The 20,091-nt window shown below is 47.1% G+C and overlaps 1 protein-coding gene across 1 annotated transcript; it reads right to left on the bottom strand.

Moving 5' to 3' along the window:
- Positions 1 to 707: 707 nt before the first annotated feature.
- ENDOD1 (endonuclease domain containing 1) lies at positions 708 to 10,677 on the bottom strand. The gene is made up of 2 exons (XM_021544966.4): positions 10,014 to 10,677; positions 708 to 4,276 (listed from the first exon to the last, which is right to left on the bottom strand). The coding sequence occupies exons 1-2, from the start codon at positions 10,305 to 10,307 to the stop codon at positions 3,143 to 3,145; spliced, it is 1,428 nt and encodes a 475-aa protein (XP_021400641.3). The 5' UTR covers positions 10,308 to 10,677; the 3' UTR covers positions 708 to 3,142.
- Between the last annotated feature and the right edge of the window lie 9,414 nt (positions 10,678 to 20,091).

The following is a 20,091-nucleotide window of genomic DNA, read 5'->3' as shown; positions in this document are numbered from 1 at the left end:
CAGAGACCCCTGTGTCAAAGCTCAGGGCGATCTGGTTAAGGCAGGGACACCCTCCACTAGACCACAATGATCAAAGCCCCATCCAGCCTTGACCATTTCCAGTGATGGGGCACCCACAGCTTCTCCAGGCACTGTACCAGTGCCTCACCAGCTCCTGCAGACTCAGCTGCAGGGTTCATCTGCCCAAAGAGAGGTACTTGCAAAACAGAGATGCCAATATCTGGTTTATTCATCACAGGACCTCTATACCTTCAGTGGAATATAATTACCCCAATAGGGAAGGTAAGGAAGTTGTGACAAAGCCAGTGCAGGGACCAGCACTACACAAGAGGGAGTTTCTCCCTGTGAGCTGTGAAGAGCTGTGCTGCTGTGCTGTGATTTCTGCATGAAAACTGACTATCATGCAGCACATGCATGCACATCTCACTGCATCTCTCAAGAATAAAACACTCCCCTCTCCTGGCACACACACGGTCTTATTCACTGCCTGCAACACCTCAGCTTTTACCAACTTATTCTGCAGCTTAATTAATGGAGTCTTAGAGTGCTTTGAGAGAGGAAAGGTGTTTAAAAAGTACAAAAGAACCATTCATATCAGATGTCAAGCTGTTCCAAGGAAAAATTGTGCTGCTGCTGTTTTCTTGATTAGTCAGGACACCCTAGGTTATCTCATTTGCAACTGTGACAGAAAGCGATACCAGCCCCTCTTAGGAAAAGTAATTTTATTTTGTTGAAGCCATACATTTCCAAGGATAGAGGAAAGCTCAGGAGCCATAAATCATGCCTAGATAGGAAGAATCTCAAACAGTGGTTTTTTGCAGGATGTTGCTTGTTCTGTGATAATTGCTTGACGTTCAAGGCAGATTTTCCACTGCCAGCTCAGACACGCAGCACAGAAGAGAAATGCCCCATGCCAGTTGCTGTACTTAGCATTTGAAATCTGAGCATGTTAAGACAATTTTAATAGTACTGTTTAATAATAATTAATCCAATAGAGCTGCAGCACCTTGGATTTCAAGGTCTGTCCACTTGCTGTCAGAAGTCTTGGCTGCAGCAGAGACGTGCTGGCCTGAGCTAGGTGGGGTAACAACAGTGGTGGCAACCCCAGTTCAGTTCAGTTTGGAGAGCATCCACTGGCTGCCCTCTGCCTGTTAGGAGCCATGACCCTGCCCTTGCACCCAACATTCCTATAGCAAAACACCACTGACTTCACCCAACTACAACCCCTACTGGCACAAAAAAGCTGTTTTTCCTTTTGAGCAAAGCCAGTTCTGCTTGCAGACAGCCTCTCTTTCTCCACAAACCAGCAGTGGCCCATGAAGGGTGAGGCAAGGAGCCATCCTCTCTTTCCACTCATGCCACTGCTCCCCCACTTCGTCACCATTGTTGGCATGCCCAGCTTTGCCATTTGCATCATTGAACAGGGTGTGCTGGGCTGGAATGTGCACACACATCTGGTTGCACTGAGCACATCCCCTGAGCTAAAGAAACAACGCTGTCCCATCATGAACCAGCCAAATCTCCTTTTCCCTCTGAATCCCTCCATGCCAGCTCAGTCTTGCTGCAAGCTATGCAATGCAGAGGCAAAGCTGCCGTGTTAGTAACTGTGTTCTCTTCAACCCAGGACAGGCCACCACCAACACAGCACTACTGAGATGGCAGCACCAGCTTGCTCACTCCTGGGACTCATTATGGGATGCTATGGTAATCAGGGGTCCACACCAAGTTGTTGCTGGAGGGAGAGAAGATGGGTGTGAAAGGAAGGAATCATGTATGTAGGACTCCCAAATGCCTTGTGGAGCCCAGCAAAAAGTTAATGCTGCTGAGACAGGAAGCCTCCCTTCTGAAGGCAGATCACCAAGAGCTCCAAAGCCCCTTGCTGAGCCAAGCCCCAGGGAAGGGCAGCATTCCTGTGCCCTTCTCCAGCAGTGGCAGATGTCTCTGTGCCCCTCATCTGGCTGCACATACTTGCTGGCCCCTGCAAAGCCCTGATGTGTGACCCAGCTCCAATGTCACAGATGCTGGGGGACATGGCTCATGCTGGCAGAGGGAAGAAGGGGTGAGGAGAGAGCAGAGAGGATATGCAGTGTAGAAGAGGAGTTGGCTCTGCCTCTGACATTAAGGTGTCTTTCTGTGTGTGGGTCTTCACACAGCAAAACAAAAGCTGCAGACTGGGATCCCTCCTGCTCTCCTCCCACCTGATAGTCCATAGTCCCCTGTGTGCTTCAGGAGCAGTCAGCTCTCAAGGGAGACAAGGCAGTTGGCAACAATTTTGAATCCGAAAGTGTGGCTCCCAGATCTGCTGGGCATTGGAGCAGACACAAGGGCTTCAGGGCTAAGACATTCATGGGTTTAGACCTTCAGAGAACACCACATCTTGAAGATTCAGGGCTCAGACCTTCAGACAGGGTGGAAGGAGCAAGGAAGCAAGGAAGTGTTGGGGGAAGATGACCTTGGTATGGCTAAAGAAAAATGCTTTCCCACCATGCAAAAAAAAATGGGCAGTGGGTCTTTCCTTGCAGCAAGATCCATGCAATTTCAGATGTCTGGAAAGGCCTGAAGACTATGAGATATACCCAGCTGCATCCCCTCCAGTAGGACACCAGAGAAATGAGCAATGCAGCCACCTTTTCCCTATTCCACCCTGCTCCTTGCTGTTTCCCACCCCCTTGCACTCTTACCTCCCTCTCCTTTCATCAAGTCCCAGGAACCCTCTGTAAGTCATTCCTCCCCTAACCTCCCCTAACCACCACCACCTACTCCTTGGAAGGGCTGGGCTTCTGCAGAGCTCACTGCCACTGCATAAGTCTCAGTGTCATCTCAGCCAGAAAGACATTACCTCATACCACATTTAGTGTGCATTTCCCAGAGAAGCATCTTAACACCTGCAAATCACAGAAACTTTGTGACCTGCACTGGTAAAACCCGAACTTTTTACACCAGACAGAACTCTAGTTTACAGTGGTGACAGCCCCAAGCAACGTTGCCTTGGCCCTCCTTGTTATTCCCCAGTCAGTTCATTATTATTAATGTCACTACAATAAATACCAGAATGAAATTGACAGCATTTGGCCACGTATCTTAAAGCATTGCCTCACTCCTCCTTTATTCCATGTATTTGCAGCCTTGGCTTCTGTTCCTATCAGTCATCAGAGGAGCCTTTAGGGACAAACCGTTTGACGATGTGACCAGCTAGGTAACAAAACTCCCGCAGAACCGTGGCTGTGGCACCAACGAACAGCGAGAAGGTGCCCCTGATCCCAGTGGCCATGTCTTTAAGGACAGAGGGAATGGCACAGATGGTGTGGTAAGGGAAAGCAGCAAGGTGAAGGACAAACGCCACGGGGATGCTCAGGATGCTGTAGGTGAGGGACAGCACATCTCGAACAATCTGCAGGAAGCCCAGGAAGATGTTGACAATGACCCTCCCAACATCATAGGGGATGCTGATGAGCACCATGCTGACGGCTTTCAGGTAGGACACCAGCCCTTTCCACAGGCTGTAGACTCCATCCAGAATTGTACCAACAACTCTCTTTACAACAAGCCACAGAAAATAAAACACAAATTTCACCAGTTCCACAAAGATGTAGATGAGGAGTTCCAGAAGTTTGATGAAAGGGGTAGCAATGATGCCAGCCACTTTTCTCACCCAGCTACCCTCTTTGGTCTCCGGGTTGTTACTTGTTCCCACTTGCTCTCCAGAGCGGATCTGACTGACAGCTTGCAATACTGCTTCTCTTTTCTTCTGGCTTTGTTTGTCTTTCCCACAGTTGCCTTTGAACAAATGAACTCCTGGTAGAAGCTGCTTCTCCAGCTCTCTCACCGTGAGGTCTGCCAAGCTGTTCTCATCACTGATTTTTTTCACTAGTCCCAGGGACCATCCCTCTGGAGCATCACAGCAGGCTGCCAGCCAGAGGCTCTCTGGCACGGACACCTTGCCTTTAACTTGGACATTGGAAGGAATTGCACCTGCAAGGAGATATAGATGATCCATCTTGGAACAGTGAGGGATCAGAGCTTGCTCCACTACCTTCCCAATGTCTCTGTGCCAGCTTTTGCTCAGAGCTGGCCTCAAAGGGACAGCATTTGTGAGTGTGTAAGTGGCCACCTGGAAATCCTCCTCATTAAGAAAACTGGGATTGAGAAGGCCTCTCTCGTAGCCAGAGCCCACGTAGTCTGAGGTCAGGGCTTGATTTGCACCAAGGTTAGCCACAGTGCCACCAATATCAGCTTCACGCATCATTTCATGCAAGTCATTTTCTGGATCATCTATCTGAAAGAGTAGAGAGAATGTTACTGCATGCAATTCACCTTCCTAGAAAACAATGTGTAAAATGAGCCCTGACATATACTTAACATTAGGACTGCTAGTACATGCCGTGCCTTGGATTATATCCTGCACCCTCTCATTACTTTCCTTGAAGTGCTTCAGAGGAGTGTATTCTCTACTTAGCTTCTCTGCCAAACACATTGGTTTAGGCTCCAAAGGATATTTGCAGTTCTCCAGTCTGGTACACAGCACAGTACAGACTTCAAAATCTCACCAGGCACCATATACCAAGCCTCTGACTTGTAATTTGTCCTAGAAGAGATTTTAAGACTAATAGATGGCTAGATTTAAGGTCATGTTTTCATCTTCTACTGTGGTGGTACCTGCAGTTCATTTAAGAACTTAACCATGGCACCTTAAGCCCCTCTGAGCTATCAAATACAAGTCATGGGCAAAGAAAAAAGACCAAACAAGCCATGGTGTATAAGATGTCTAGAGGAGGCATTTACCTCTCACCACCTATTGTGTAAGAAGCAAGAATGAAGCCAGACATCATGTCAGGTGACCTGAACTGCCCCACCTTGAACAGGAGTCACAGCAGTGAGCTCCTAGGGCTGTTGCAGGGCTGGTCATCAGCAACCTGATCCTTGTGTCATTAACAGTCTGAACCTCATCCTTAATGACCACACAGCTCCTGGCATAACATGGGTGAGGGTGCCATCACCAAAGGTCCTCGATGGAATCTGTGCTGCCTGCTTGTGGTTCCCATGCAGCGGAGCCAGAGGTAGCAATTACTGCTGTGGGGATTTGTCCTGGAGCCACGCGTGAGGGAAAGGGGCAGGCGGCGGCAGTGAGGAGCAGTGGGAGGAGAAGCACTAAATGGCAGGGTGTGTTCAGGTCTTTCTCAGGTGGCCACAGCTCTGTCTGATCCATAGTCATTCCTATTGACACTGCCTGCAGCTGCTCCAGAGGGCTGTGCCAAATTGTCATTTTGTTCCTCAAATTAGAGGGTGAGCATGTTGGTAGAAGTTCAGGGGCAGCAGATGATCTCTGGCAGTCACTGCCTTCTGTAGTCTCTGTTTCAGAGGCTGTGGCCCTCAGGTCCCTGCACTGTGCTGGCCCAATTAAACCTTCTGCCTTTGCCCCTGGCCCATAAATTGTTTACTGCACTATATAATATGCACTTTGGAGACATCTATGGCAGACAGGTCACAGTCTACTGAATCACTGCCAGGTCATCCATCCTTGTCTCTTGCCCACCCTGCAGGACACTTGGACAGATACCCAGTTATGACCTTGCAACCTTACACAGAGTTTGCATCCTCTTAGTGGCACATCACCTCCTCACAGTTCTGCACAAGCCTGTGCTGAGAGTCAGGGTGAAAGGGCCAGTGTCAGCAACTGTCCATCACCCTGACTGGGGAGCTGAGCTCTGGCTGGTTGCTGCATCAGCCAAACCCCTGCAGTCAAGGCACAAGGCTCCCTCTGCGCCAAGCTTGGCCCCAGTGCCAAGCCTGGACATTGCAGAGGGCTGCATTACCCCACCTCTTGCTAAGGAGGTTTCTTGCTCTTTTATTTGAAGCATCTGGTGCTTATTGCTTCAGGACTGGGAGGATCATAGTGAGTCCCATGTGCTGATGCACAGGTCACAGCTTTTTCTAAATGCACTGCTTGAAAAGACTTATTCTGCATTTTTACTGCCTTACGCTGCTCCTCTAGTTCAGTCACCCCAAACAACAGACTGCATTTGGCTGAGGTCAGACATTTTGCATTCCACAAAATCACCGTCTCTTCCTGCCCCCCTTTCCTTGCCATTCTCCCCTTCTGATGGGATGATGGTGTGCCATGGGACAAGGGATGTGTCCAGTGTGTTTAATAGCATGCAAGAGGTGAGGGGGATTGGGCATAGATGTGAGGCTGTGCCCAGGAACTGTCCTCAGTGCTATGGCCTTTTGGAGTTTTCCACCCTCCCAGAGACACTCACCCCATCTCACTCCCATGGTGAGTAGCTGTCAATCTACAGGGACACATAAACCTAAGATGGATCAGCTCTGTCTCCTGGCAGAAATTACCAAATTACACAAAGCAGAACAAACTAAATTTCTCTCTCCCTGTGAGCTCCTGCATGAAATCCTTGAGGATCCAATCAAGTAAATACGTTCCTGGTTACCTGCCCAGTTGCAGGGGCCTTTGCACATTCCATCAAGATTGTTTGGGTGCAATTAAAAATGAATATGATAAAAATGAAGCAGTCTGCTGCTCATGTGTCAGGCTCTGACATCACCTAATTATGCTTATAATAACTCCTATTATGGTTTGTCATAACTAATGTGTAGCTGAGGTTTTCATGCCTCCTCCAGCTCAATCCCAAAGGCAGGCCATCTCAGCACTACATCTGATCTGCATTGCAAGATATCTTTCCTCCCTGCTTCGAAAACCTTCTGGCTTGTGTCATCCCAAAACATATCTGTGTTCATGGGGCCACCCATGAAGCCACCTGTCCAAATAACCTGGAAGAGCTCAGGGCAAAATCCAAGCAGACAGGTAAACTCTTTATCATAGAATGGAGGTTTAAAAATAACTTATGTGCCTGCAGCCTGTATGGATGTTAGCGTATAACAATATGGATGTGTGCCATTAAGTGGAGGGTGCAGTTTGACAGAAGGGACAGAGGCAGAGAGGGATTAGAAGTATGGCAACACAGAGTTATTAGGGCAGGCAGCTTCCACTGAGTTTGGTCATTTAACAAGGCAGGACTCTGCCACCCCCCACCTTCCCCACCCTGGCATGTAGGATCCCTGAACTTCAGCTTCCCTCTCCCACCACTACTTCCTCAGGCACCCTTACACCTTTGACTGAAGTGGAAATGTGTGATCCAACCTTAGTTGGGATTCATACCTCAGGGAAGAGGCACACCACTGAAGTTTCTGCAGTAGGACATTCACGAGTGGCTCTAGAAGTGCCTGCTCTCTTGGCTCTCTACCAAGAGACATTGCAAGAGCAGCTCAGAGGTAGCTGCATTATAGCTGGGCAAGAATCCCATCTTGGTTGTCTGCCTGGTGGTAGCTATTAACCAAATGAAAACACAGGCAATTCATCCAGCCCCTCATAAATTAGGATGGAAAAAGCAACTCCAGAGTTTTCCATCTCTCTCTAAGCTACAGAAAAAATCAAGCACAGAGATTTTTGGACAATCAAAATGGAATGAGGTAAAAGACACCTGAGTGACTTGCTCTCAACCCCTAGGAAATCTGTGGCAGAGCAGGTTTTCAGACCTGCGCCTGGGGGAGTCCCATCAGTACCCTGCTCATCAGCCTACCCTTCCTGCTCTCTAATTTTTCACTAATTGCTGAATTAATTCATTGTTTCCAGCTGCCAATCTGCAGTGGGTGGCACTGACATTCCTCACACTCCTCACCCAATTACTGCCTCTGTGCTACATTTGGCATTTGTTTCTCAGGCAGACATTCCTGAGGAGGGAGTGAGATGGTGCCCTCACCACTTACATCATTATAACAAAAAAAAAACCATATGACAACCTTGAGGCCCTCACTGGAGTGCTGAGAGTGTTTCTATAATGATTTCTTTCCCTTTGCTGTGTGTCTGCATCTCCATGTGCAAGTACATGCCACTGTGCAGCTGAGCCAGCTCATACCTAGCTATCCCTGTCTTGGCAAGCAAATTACCCAGAAAATTGGTGATATGAGCTCACTGGGCTATGCTGCAGAGCAGGTGTTGCTAAGGGTTCCCTTCAGCAGCCATCTGAAGAGCCTTGGTAGAACACACATAGAGGGTGTGAAAGCTCTTCCCCACCACTCTCTCCTCCAAGTGGCAGTATCTGAGAGGGCTGTATGCACTCATTTCTTGAGTTATAGGAATTTTTCATATTCTTGATTTCTTCCCCTTACATATTCTTCTGCAGATTTTTTTTTTTTTTTTTTTTTTTTTTTTTTTTTTTTTTTGTCCTAGTACTTTTCTGTCTCAGTCAGAGGTTCCTCCAGGGAGCTGCAGAGTTGCTGACTCCTGCCTCTAAGACATCTGCATTTCACTAGTGGATGAAGAAGACCCATTAGTGGGGGTCTCATTATTATTATAGTGGGGTCTCAGTAGACCCATTATTGTCAACCTGTGAGGCTGCTCTGGAGAAGCCAGATCAAATAAAGGTAGCACCTGCCCTACTATTTCTGAGGCTGCAGAAGGTCTTGGTGGCAGGACACACAAGGTTTGGGACTCTGGAGTGCTGGCAGGAACCAAGACAAGATGAGTGTCAAAAGGGATGGAGCAGGAAGGGCAGAGACACCAGCTCAAGGGAGGTCCAGGGGAACCAAAGTTACTGGGCAGGGGAGTGGGGGGGCTGCCCACTGCTCCATGGCAGGAACAGCTCCCGAGCCTACCTAGATAGGGTGGGAGAGCTGGACCACAAGAAGCAGGAAAAGATATGGGAGCTAAAGGTGATGGGTGTCACTAGCCAAGGCAAATGGGAAAGGATTTCATCTCTGCTGCTTTACCTTGCTGCCTCCATGGCACTGACCAAAGATTCTTGCCAGACAGTCCCCTTTGGTCTTTAAAAATTTGCCACCCTGCCACAACTCAGTAACGACAGAGTCTGCAAAAAGTTTCCTCTGTTTTAACAAAGGGCAAGATCCCACAGCTTGCCTGCGAATTGGAAGGAGCTCAGATCAAAAGGCTCTTAGAAACTCCTGCAACTCAAGACCCAGCCCAGAGAGCCAGAAGACAGTCCAGGCTAAGATAACCATTTAATATCTCCTGTCTTCAATGCCTGTGGCCTTAGTGTCTCATCACTACACATGAGAAAAATAAGCACAGCATTCTCCTGGCAGAGGAATGAGCCACCGCAGGATTGTGGCAACATCCAGTAGCTGAGGGCCACACTTCTAACACACTGCTCTGACACTGCAGCCATTCCTGCCCTAATAAAGTACCTGTACACACTCATAATCTCTCCTGAGCTCAACAGATGGGGTAGCCTGATGTTTGCTACAATATTTGTCATTATCACTGCTGAAAAATCTAAGAAATGGGAGGGGAAATAGGAGAGCTAAAGTTCTCTTAGGGCACCATCAGTTTTTAAAGGATTTCCTTTAAATTGAACAGCCTGAAGGCCTTGGTTAAACATGCCAAGTGGCAGGAGAAACAAAAACCACTGAGGCTCTGGCAAGATTCATTTTATACTGCATACTTCTGACCTGACTGAAACCTGCATGCCCCACAACACAGCAACTGATTTTCCTACCTCAGTCTGCAACACTGGGACTCACTGAAAAGCTGCAGCATCAACTTGGTGAACCACAAATGGATGCTTTATCTCTGCTCAGTGAAGCTAAAGAACCCCTATCAACACTGTGAGCATACTGGCAACAGAACAAACCTGAACTTGACACTGCGATGTTTAACCCACCAGCAGCACTCCCTGCCCACGAAAGCTGGCTGGGCAGGACAAACACATCACTGGTGTCAGAGAGGGCTTTCCTCTCCCTTGGCACTGCACTTTCATGCAGCAGCCTCTCAGTTTTCATTATAAGCTCCCTGGGACAAGAAACTATTTGTTTGCCCGTTTCCAAGCACAAAAATAAGTTTTGCTCATGCTATATTCATACCAACAGAAGTTCAACAAGAAGAGTTCCTGCCTCCTCTGCAAAATTCTAGCCCCAGCTTTCATTTCCCAGAGGAAATGTTCTCCAGGAAGAGTTGCTATTCAGCAAAGGAAAAGCTGCCTTACCTGCGGTTCAACCAGCCAGTTCTCCTCCTCACTTTGAGCTGGCTTTGTAAACTTAAAAGCTGAATAAAGAGGGATTTTGTCCTTAGTGCTGTAGAGGGTTGCAAAGCGTGGCTCTTTGTTGTACTGCTGACAGATTTTCACATGGAACGGCTCCGTAAATCCTTCGGGTGGGACTTGTCCAGAGAAGAACACGTTACACTCGGCAAAACCAGTTTCATCCTCTCTAACAACTCTGCCCTGGGAAAAGCCTGGGAAAACGGAGATGCAAAGCAAGAATACAATTGACGTCTTCATGGTCCACTCCCTGGAGCCGAGGGAAGCCCCGTCTGCCTCCGCTGGGTACGGCAAAGGACCTGCGCTCAGAGTCCATGCAGCAGCGAAGCCGGAGAGCGTCTGGAGCTCGGGTGCAGCGTGCGAGGGATGAAATCCGAAACCGGAGGCCGGGAGCGGCGCGCTCCGCGGGCAGCGCGCCGGGAGCCGAACGCGAGCGAGCGGGGCCGCTGTGACACACGGCGCGGGCACGGCCGCCCGCAGGAGGGGATGCCAGGCAACCTGGAATCATCGGCCAACAGGAGGAGGGGCGCCCGTGGCAGCCGCAGCGCTGGAGATGAGCAGCACCGACCGTCCAGGCTGGGGCTCAGCGCCGGCGGGGGTGTGGTGTGCTGCATTGCAGCAGTCCCCGGCAGGAATTTTGGCTGACACAGCCAGAAATGCTCCTAAGGCTGTGAGAGGGGATGCTGCAAAGTCAGATTCCACCACCCCAAAGAAAGTATTAGCTGTCCTCTCCAGCTGTGAGCCTGGCCAAAGGAGAGGGAGAGAAAGAAGAGAGGTGGCAATATTGGAGCTTCTGGGAGTCCTCTTTGTCCCCTTTTGGGGTGTCTGTCATCACTATTGCTGCCAGCCACATGCTGCTTAGATGCTTGGGAAAGGCATTCACCTGCCGTATCTCCTGGTGCGGTATTGGGAACTCAAAACCCTCCAGCATCACCTCATCTCGGGAGACCCTCTCTCAGAAGAGATTAACAACACACAGAAGGATGAAGACCCTCAGACCACGTATCCCTAATCAGCATCCACCACAGAACATTTTGACCAAACCTATGGAACTGGCAAAAAAAGGAAATTAAGCTGCTCCTCCGAGTTTATGTTCAGCAGAGTAACCATCCACCCAAGAAACAGCTGCCTATGGTACCTTGGCTATTGCTGGGTAAAAGCAGTATTCCTTCAGTGACTGGGAAAAATTAATGTTTTCTAAACAGTGGAGATGGAAAGGAGATCACAGAGCAGGACCTTGGAGTCAAGAAAAGGTAGCATTTTCCCACCCAAGAAGTGAGATGTGATCAGCTGTGTTGCCAACAATTTTAAAAAATCCTAGATGTCAATAAGGCACAAATCCCTTTTATAATACAATTTCCAAGCAAAAAACCTCCCACGTGCTACCATTCCACATGTACTTTGCAGACAAGGTAGGATTATGTCCACACTGAAAATTATGAAGTGGAATGGTGAGTGGTTAATGGTGGTGAGCCTGCTGAATGTCAGAGAAGGAGTCCGTGAAAGGCTAAAAATAGACTTCACTGTATGACTATCATTCCTCTACTCAGGGATGACTTCTGGAAGTATCAAGACAAGGAAATACGTCGACACCTTTTGGTGTGGTGATATCAGCTAGGGGAGACAGAGGCAGGCTGGACAGGCTGGGGAACAACAGGAAATGTAGTAAGTGGGCCTGGGTTTGGTCCAGGCAGATGACTGGTCACCCAGCCCTGCCAGAAAGAGTTAGTCATGTTCAGGAAAGGTGTTGGAAAGGAAAGCACAGAAATAAAATTTCATTTTCCTGAATGTATAAAGGCTCCTGGAAAATCAAGAACTGAAGCTGAACCTTTGCTGTTAGGTGCTTTTCTGGTTCCAGACTTGCAATTACCTGGACAGCAGAAAAAATATTTTCATAAGGATGGTAAGCCCTACTAGCAGGCAAAGCTAGGTCAGACAATAAATTTAAACACCCCACTTCAAGGCTGACATGCATTACCTCAGGATGGGCATGGTCCCAATCCAATGAAAATCCAGCATGAGGTGTCTCAAGATGTGCATGACAGCAGGCACAGCACACTGAACAGATCAGTGATTTCTGCCAGGAAACTGGTGGAAATCCTGCCTCTGTCCTAGACCTGTGAATCAACCTCCTGCCTCAAAACGGCAACTCTGTCTCATCAGATGTACAAACCCAAGCTCTCTTCTCACCCTCAAGAGCTTTTATGGGCTTTTGGGAAACTCTGAGGAGTTCTTTCCTTTCAAGGTATGAGGCTGGGGTCTGTCTACCAATTCAGCTGTTCATTTACCAGCAAACAGATAAACATGACTTATCCTGAAGAGCAGGACCTTCAGGTTCTCACCTCCCATGAGGAGCATCTGCTGGAAGCCAGCATGGAGTTCCACTCCTCCACTCCCCGTTCAATTTTCTGTCCAAACGAGGCGCCTGTCCAGTTTCTATCTAATTTAAGATAGCTGTTGTGATCCTTGAACACAGAGCTGTGTAATTTTTTCTCTTGCTAACATCACTACTACTAAAGGGACTTGTGCCATCATGCTGTGGCACTCACCATGCTGAAAAGATAAAGACTGCCCTGCCCTAGGAAGGTTACAGTCTCAGCCAAGGGACCACAGACAGAGGACTCAAACACAGTGAGATGGAGTTGGCCAGAGGTTTTGATGACCCAGTGCTGCAGTAGCTTATCTGCTATCAGATGCTTTTATAGGCATCACAGGGAGTCATCCCTATAGGCTGTGATAGCGAGCAATGCCTGCAGGAGCTGATGCCAAAAGGAGTATTAAGGTCAGATTCAAAAAGCCCTAAGGCTGTTGATGTGAGCAGAAGAGCTTTGGCAAAATACACATTGGGTTGGCAATGGGCAGAGGGAGCTGGTGGTGTCAGCATGAACTGTGGCAGCAGTGTGGCCCTGGCACCCGGGGCTGCCTTCTCCAAACCCACCAAGGAGTGACAGTGCAATAAGCTGAGCAGTGTCAGCAGTGTGGGTGAGAGCCTGATGTTTCATGTGGTGGAGCAGAGGGAAGCCAGGGACAATGCAGAGTGATGTGGCCAAAGGGACACATAAGAAATGTGATCATAGAATCGCAGAATATCCCAATTTGGAGGGTACACACAGGATCATCAAGTCCAACTCCTGGCCCTGCACAGGACACCCCAAGAGTCACACTATGTGCCCAAATTGTCCAAATGCTTCTTGATCTCAGACAGGCTGGTGCTGTGACCACTGCCCTGGGGAGCCTGTTCAGTGCCCAACCACCCTCTGGGTGAAGAACCTTTTCCTGATATCCAACCTAAACCTCCCCTGACACTTCAGGCCATTCCTGTCACTGGTCACCACAGAGAAGAGATCAGTGCCTGCCCCTCCTCTTCCTCTCATGAGGAAGCTGATCACTCAGTGGCAGGCAGAGGTTGTGGGACACAAGAGAGGCTGTAGACAACAAACTGTATAGACACAGAGATTGCAAGGCATGACAGAGATAAAGCGTGTTGGGGAAAATTAAGAGAGGTTGGAGAGAAGGAAGGGAAGAAAAGAGGTAAGGATCCAGAAAATGGTATTAACCATCAGGAAAAGGAAGATATTGGGTAAAAATTAGAGTTGAGGAGGATCTGCATTCCTGAAAATCTAGGGTGCTAAGAAAAGGTGAAGAAGGAAAACAAATGGAAATAGGCGTGAGGAAGCCCAGAGCCAGGTTGTGACAGGTCAAGTGAGATGATGAGAGAAATCTGAGGAAAGTCTCTTGTGATAAGAAAATGAGAAGAAAATATGAGGAGGAATAGGGAGAAAGGAAAAGGAAAGGTTCACATCCATCTTCATTGACCTGACATAGATGTGCAGTCTTCCTGTTCCCCAAGGGTCAAGAGCAGGACCAAGAACAAGCATCAAGAACAATGTCTGAAAAGGAAGAATACTTCCCTTCACAACAAATCTGAAAAGCATGTCAGCATCCACACTCTCTAGCCATTAGAAGCTGCCAGGCTTGTCTGTCTGCTTTCCCACACTGCTTCTCCAGTCCTGTCTCTGTTCACACGACTGACACTGGATTTGCTACAAATAGAAAATTTATCCCCTCACATGCTTGACCCCTCTACTCTAGCCTTTCAAAACATTCTTGACTTCAAATATTTTTCCAGGCTGGATCTCCAGTCTCCTATCACGGCCTCTGTGAGACTCAAGTGTTGTATGTGACTGTCTCTTCCTCCTGAGAAGAAAAGGAAGACAGTGTCTCCAAGGGCAAGCAGTCTCACGAGAGAGGCACCATTTGTTTCAGGAGGCATACCAAGCTCAGACTGGGAGCACAAGAGTGCCAGCAGACATGCCATGGCATGTCAGACAGCACATCTGCCTCCTCACTGTCTCATGGGGAAACAGTCTCTTTTTAAAATTAGTTTAAAAACTTGCTCTGGGAAGGGAGCCCAGAGCTGAGCCACAGGGAAAAGCGAGAGTGAAACAATTTTCCAATTGTAACTAAGAGATTCAAGGGCAAGGGGAGAGGGTGGGCACAAGGACAACAAACTCTTTAGGGTAGAGCTTAAAAACACATTTTTGGGATTTTGATTCCCACCTAAAATGAGGTCTTAATACCAATCTCCACTGCCTTTTGTCTTCACACCTTCACCACAGTGCTCTGGTGAGGAATGGCCCCCCACCGGCAGTGCTGCTTTGTTGCTCAACTCTGCCATGATGCTCACTATCAAGGGTGGCCTGTGAGATTGCCAGGGATGCTATCTGGCTCCTCTGCTTCTTTACTTGCATTTTCTCCTGTCCAGACTCAGTGTCCACCCACAGCAGACAGGGGATGCCCTGGAGTGGTGTCGCAGCTGAATTCAGAACAGAAAAAGAACATGGAGTTTTAAACAAAACATTATAGAGGAGGTTGTCCATGGTGTACAATCAGAGGAAAAGGGTGGCAACTGGGAAGAGTGAAGCACCCCCATTGCTCTGTGGATTGTAACACCATTAGGACAGAGACATGTTCTCATTTTGTACAAAAACTTGCACAGTGAAATTCAGACAGCCACCTTTTCAAGTATAAATGAACCATACACCATGAAGTATAAATGCATTGCATAAATACTGAATAAAATTAATAAAATCCAAAGGGTACTTCCTTTGGCATTTTATCATAGTCTTCACACTCAAAAAAAATCTCTGTTAATCTTCAAACTCTTTAAAAGAAGCACAATGACAATCCCATGCTAGACAGCAAAAGCAGAATGGATGTAGATTAGCAGTATAAGGCAATGTTTTTAATATTGCAAATGATTATCTGTCAAAATGAGCTATTTAGAGATGTGCTGAAAGCTCCAGTACCTCCATTCTTTAAATTAGAAGGTGCTTCTTAACATGATAACAACTAAAAAAAAAAGTTTATGTTTCAATTGTAATGGCCTTTGTTTTACAGATTGTCAGTTAATCAGATCCGCAACAGTTCTTCCACACTTTAAATCTATTTTGAACAGGGAAGTTATCCACTTACATGCTTTTATTCTAGGTATTAATATTGATTTTTTTACTGTTTGTTTTATTTTATGTTTTCAAAAGTGCAGTGTAATTCAGTCAATGCTGACTGCTACATGCTGCCCAAAACAAGGCATAAGACAGCTCCTGACAGTCGGCATTGACAAAAGACTGGTGAGTGGGAAGAAAATTAGAGGTACAGGCTTGTCAGGCTTGCATCATCTTCAGAAGAGAGAAGGAGAAAGCCATAATCCTTGAGAAAGCTAAACCTGCTGGCAGGATGCAGAACCTCTAATCAAGAAGCAAGGTAGCAGCCACACCCAGGACTGCCTGTCTCCAGAAACACCACTGTGTTTTGGAACCAAGGAGTAGGAGGAGTGAGACGTTCTGCATTAAAGGTTTGGCCAAACCTGATAGATGGATATGAGGTTCCAGCTGCTGCCCAGCTCCAGCACCTTCTATGGCACTCAGATTGGCAGTGGAGATGCCCCTGTGGAGCCCCAGTCATGCCAACAGCCAGAGAGGCAGGTAACACAAGGCTCTGACTTGCATCATGCTACACGGCCAGGCAAGGACGAGGTGGCATCCCTCAGATGTGCCTTGTCTCTACACCAGCTTTAAAGTGAACCCAGAATGTCCACAGCTGGTCGGACAAACCTCAGGGAAGGATCTAATGTACTTCCGCCACCACAGAAACTTAATTAATGAAAAATTAAGTGCATTGGCTGTGTGAGAGAAGAGTGAACAGCTCTTTCTCCATTCTCATTTCAGGTCTTGGCTTGCTACTGAAATACATACTACAACTGCTCTAGGCATAAACGTAATATCATATTTTCCACATACGTTGCTTCTGCACCAGTACTGCCTAGGGGGAAAATTCAGATATGAAAAACACAATCACCAGTCCCAGGATCCTGCCACTACCATGAGTGTAAGGTTCAGATTCTACCCTTAGAGTTTACAGAATAGCATCAGTGATGACAGCCAGGACAAGGTATTTCCTCTAAAATAAAAAAGCAGCAGTGCTTTTAGTCACACTGACAGCAGGGTGGAAGGAAGCACTGGCCTCAAATTAAAGCTCTAAACAAACAGGTGTCTGTTGGAATTGCAGGTTAAATTATAAATGCAAAACCAAAGCCCCTGAGGAAAGGTAACTTTGTCGTCTCTCTCTCTCTCAAGTTCAGTTCAGCATCTAGGAAATTGAGGTTTGTATCTTATCTCCGTCAGGATGCAGAAGAGGTTTGGTCTCAAGTGTCTCACCCCTGTAAGAACCAGTGACAGGAGTCACTGTTCTGCTGCCCTGAGCTGCTTACCACTGAACTTTGCACAGATTGTCAGAAGGAGAATCACCTTCTGCCCTTTAGTTCTGTAGTGAAGGTACAAGAGCAAGAGTCTCACAGTCCAGCCTGGACCACTCTGCTTACAGTCCCTCTGAGCAGCAGCCCCCATGCCTGTGCCAGGACATGGTGCTCTCAATCCCCTCTGTGCAGCAGCCAAAGGAACCAGAACTCATTTGAGAGTGCCACAACCTTCCAATCTCCCAGCCTGCATAACCACTCCGCGTGTTCCTGACCGAGCACAGACTACCAAGCTCACAGCTGGTAAACACCGCAGGAGCTGGAGTTGCTGGAGCAGGCAGGCTCCAGCACAACGAAAACTTGAAGGGGGGAGAGATGTAAATAGTGAGGCACATTCATCACACGCCAAACATTCCAATGCAAGCCCTACCCCCACAGGCACCAGCTCTATTGGTCTTCCCTCCACAGCCGCTCACGAACTACTGTGCTCTGCTGGGTGGGACTCCCCACCAGTGGCATGCAGCACCTTGCACAGGACCAGGTCTCCTCCCTATATTCCTCAAATTTTTATCTCCAAGGATAGCAAAGCCAAGTTATTATGGACACAGTAAGATAGTACTGTATAGGAGCAATGAGATCAAGCTGCTCAATGTGCATGTTTTTGCAGGGACAGAGATGTGGCTGCTTTCACCATGCTCATGACAGGCAATTGGACAAGGAGAACAAGAAAAGGGAGGGAAATGCAAAGCTTGGATGCAATTATTAATCCTCAATAGCAATGATACAGAAACAGGCAGTGTCTTGCACAAGGCAAGTCTGCAGAGGCGTTTGCAGCACACGCACCTTCTTGGTGTGCCCAGGTCTTCAGGGAAGCATGCAATGCCCTGTTCAAAAGGCTTCCTGCTTACACCCACAGTAGAGCTCCATGTTCAGCTGAAGGAACTGGCCACCAGAAATCCTGAACCAACCAATTCTGCTAATTGTGTTTTTATACTCCTTACCAGTATTAACCACTTGAACTTCAACTGAACCCCTCCTGTCTTCTTGCAAAAATCACAAAACAGATATTAAAACCCAGGAAAGGAACAAATTTTGCCAGGCTGGTGTCATCCATAAGTGGTTTCAGTCAGGGTTACTGCTCTTGTAAGAGAAACCTGCTTTATCCTTAGTTTGAGTTCCACAACAGGACCCAGTTCACAAGTCTTGCTCAAAGAGAGGTGATGGTTCTGATGGCAAAACTAAATGTTATCAGCACCATCCAAATTTAGAAAATTTGTAATATGGAAAACTGAATTTCAGAGCCTGCTCTTAAATGGGACATTAAATCTACAAGTTGCAGAGCAACTTGGTCCATTATTTGTGGTTTTATAAAAAGAGAAATGCACAAGACTTGGGGAGAAGGGGTGACTTTATCAAGGTCCCCTGGCTCGTGGCAGTGCTAGGAAGAAAATAACAGCTTCCTGAGTGCCAGCCCTCTGCACTGACATAGTTCCACAAAAGCAAAAGACTCCCTTGAGGCCTCAGCAGCTAAAATACCATGAATTTGCAATCAAGAACTAAAAGAAAAACAACCTAGTTGATCCCACTTGTGGGAATTTAATTGTATTTCAAGCTCTTGCTTTTTGTTTCCATCTGAATCAGAATAAACTGACTTCTGCCCACGTCGGAAAGAAACAATGTGGCTGATTAAAACTATTTCAAAGCCCGAGTGGCCTCATCAGTGGGCGAACCCTTTACTCAGTGTGCTAGTTCAGTAAATAAAGGATAACTAAGGATAACTAAAGGTTATCACACTGGTTAAGAGAACTCACAGCTGCCTGATATTAGCTAGAATCCTCTTAGGTAGGAGCACATGTTGTATTTATGTGGCATCTTTGGAGGTAGTAGAAATTGATCCTATGGCTGACCTTCTTTTCAATTGATTTGAGGACTGCACTACTGAGATGTTGCTGGAAAGGAACTTGAATTATGTTTTAACTTGGTCAGGATGACCAAGACCTGTTTTACTTTTTTTAGAAACTCTTTCTTGTATTCCTGGTTTGGAGACTGGAGATAAATTAGGAGAGTCTGTGCTTCCACACTGGGTTCTCTATTCCTTAGAGCCCTGTTTACAAAAAGTACTTACCTGCATCTTGAAGCTTTCAGTAACTGAAATTTTGAATCCAGAAGGATGTAATTTAACTTAACCTCATCTTTGGAACATAACTACTTACGTAGTTTTACGTTGTAAACTCCACATCTTCTGCTTGTTTTGTAAATTACTAATGAAATAGAAATCAGGATTTTCTGGAATTGCTCAATTAAGTGAGTGAATCACCTCCCAGAGGAACCTGCCACTTTCCACTGAACAGATAAAGGGTCCTAAAGATTTGCTTAGACTACATATCGCACTTACCTGGAGTTGTATGAGAGTACTCCTAGAGTTAAGGGAGGGATGTGCATAAACTGAGGACTGATTCAGACAGAAAATATTGATAAAGTGTTAAAACATTTAAAAAACTTACAGAGAAGTATGTGTACCAGTTGCTGTTATTGCTAAAAGTTATAGCTGCAGCTGACTCTTACAGAGACAAGGTCATCTCCACTCCACCCTGCCTAACAAACTCACTTGTGGAATATTTCACTGGTTTCTTTATTCCACACCTACACAAAGGGAGAGGTAAAGTGAGCAGGTTCAAAGCCAGAGCCACTATGGTACACAGACAGCCAGCCCCTCCCTCCATATAACACCAGTTTTCAAAATCTGGGCAGCATGCTACTGAGATTCCTCCCAGCCAGACTGAGTCATTGTCAGACAGCATTAAGGAAAGGATAAAATTAGCTTGGCTATTAGAAATGTTTGGTTAATAAATAAAACAGTAGGACAGTTTTGCTTAACAGTGGATGCAACCATAGACAGAGGTATGTCCTGGCTGCTTGCCTGGATGTAAATAGTGCGTGGCTAAAATTATTTGCTTTGTCCAAGCTCAAAAAAATCTCTTCAGTAGAAACAAGAGAGCTTCTATGGAGCTGAGCATGCATCCAAGACTGTGAGTCCAGGAAGCATTAGCTGTGTGTGTCTTGGGGCGCCACTCCTTCCTGCAGCACCCTCCCTTCCCTATGTCCCCGAGTGCCTTTTGGCTGACATCACCCCTCGCGTTGGAAAAGCACTGGGATCCACACGTGTGGGGAAGCAGACAGAGAAAGGCACAAGAACAGAAGATGTATTCAAAACCAGTGTGTTGGACCTGCAGCACTGGTCTGGCTCGTTTAATGGCTGGCTGAGGAACC

Source organism: Lonchura striata, chromosome 1 (assembly GCF_050655825.1).
Source record: "Lonchura striata isolate lonStrDom1 chromosome 1, ASM5065582v1, whole genome shotgun sequence".
NCBI classification, from domain to species: Eukaryota; Metazoa; Chordata; class Aves; order Passeriformes; family Estrildidae; genus Lonchura; species Lonchura striata.
Note: the sequence above shows the minus strand (reverse complement) of the source record. Positions and strands in the feature narration are given on the sequence as shown.

Excerpts from the sequence above, each read along its gene's own strand:
- ENDOD1 (XM_021544966.4), bottom strand. The coding sequence starts at position 10,307 with ATGAAGACGTCAATTGTATTCTTGCTTTGCATCTCCGTTTTCCCAGGC. Across the intron at positions 4,277-10,013 it reads ACTGGCTGGTTGAACCGCAG|ATAGATGATCCAGAAAATGA; the intron begins GTAAGGCAGCTT and ends CTACTCTTTCAG.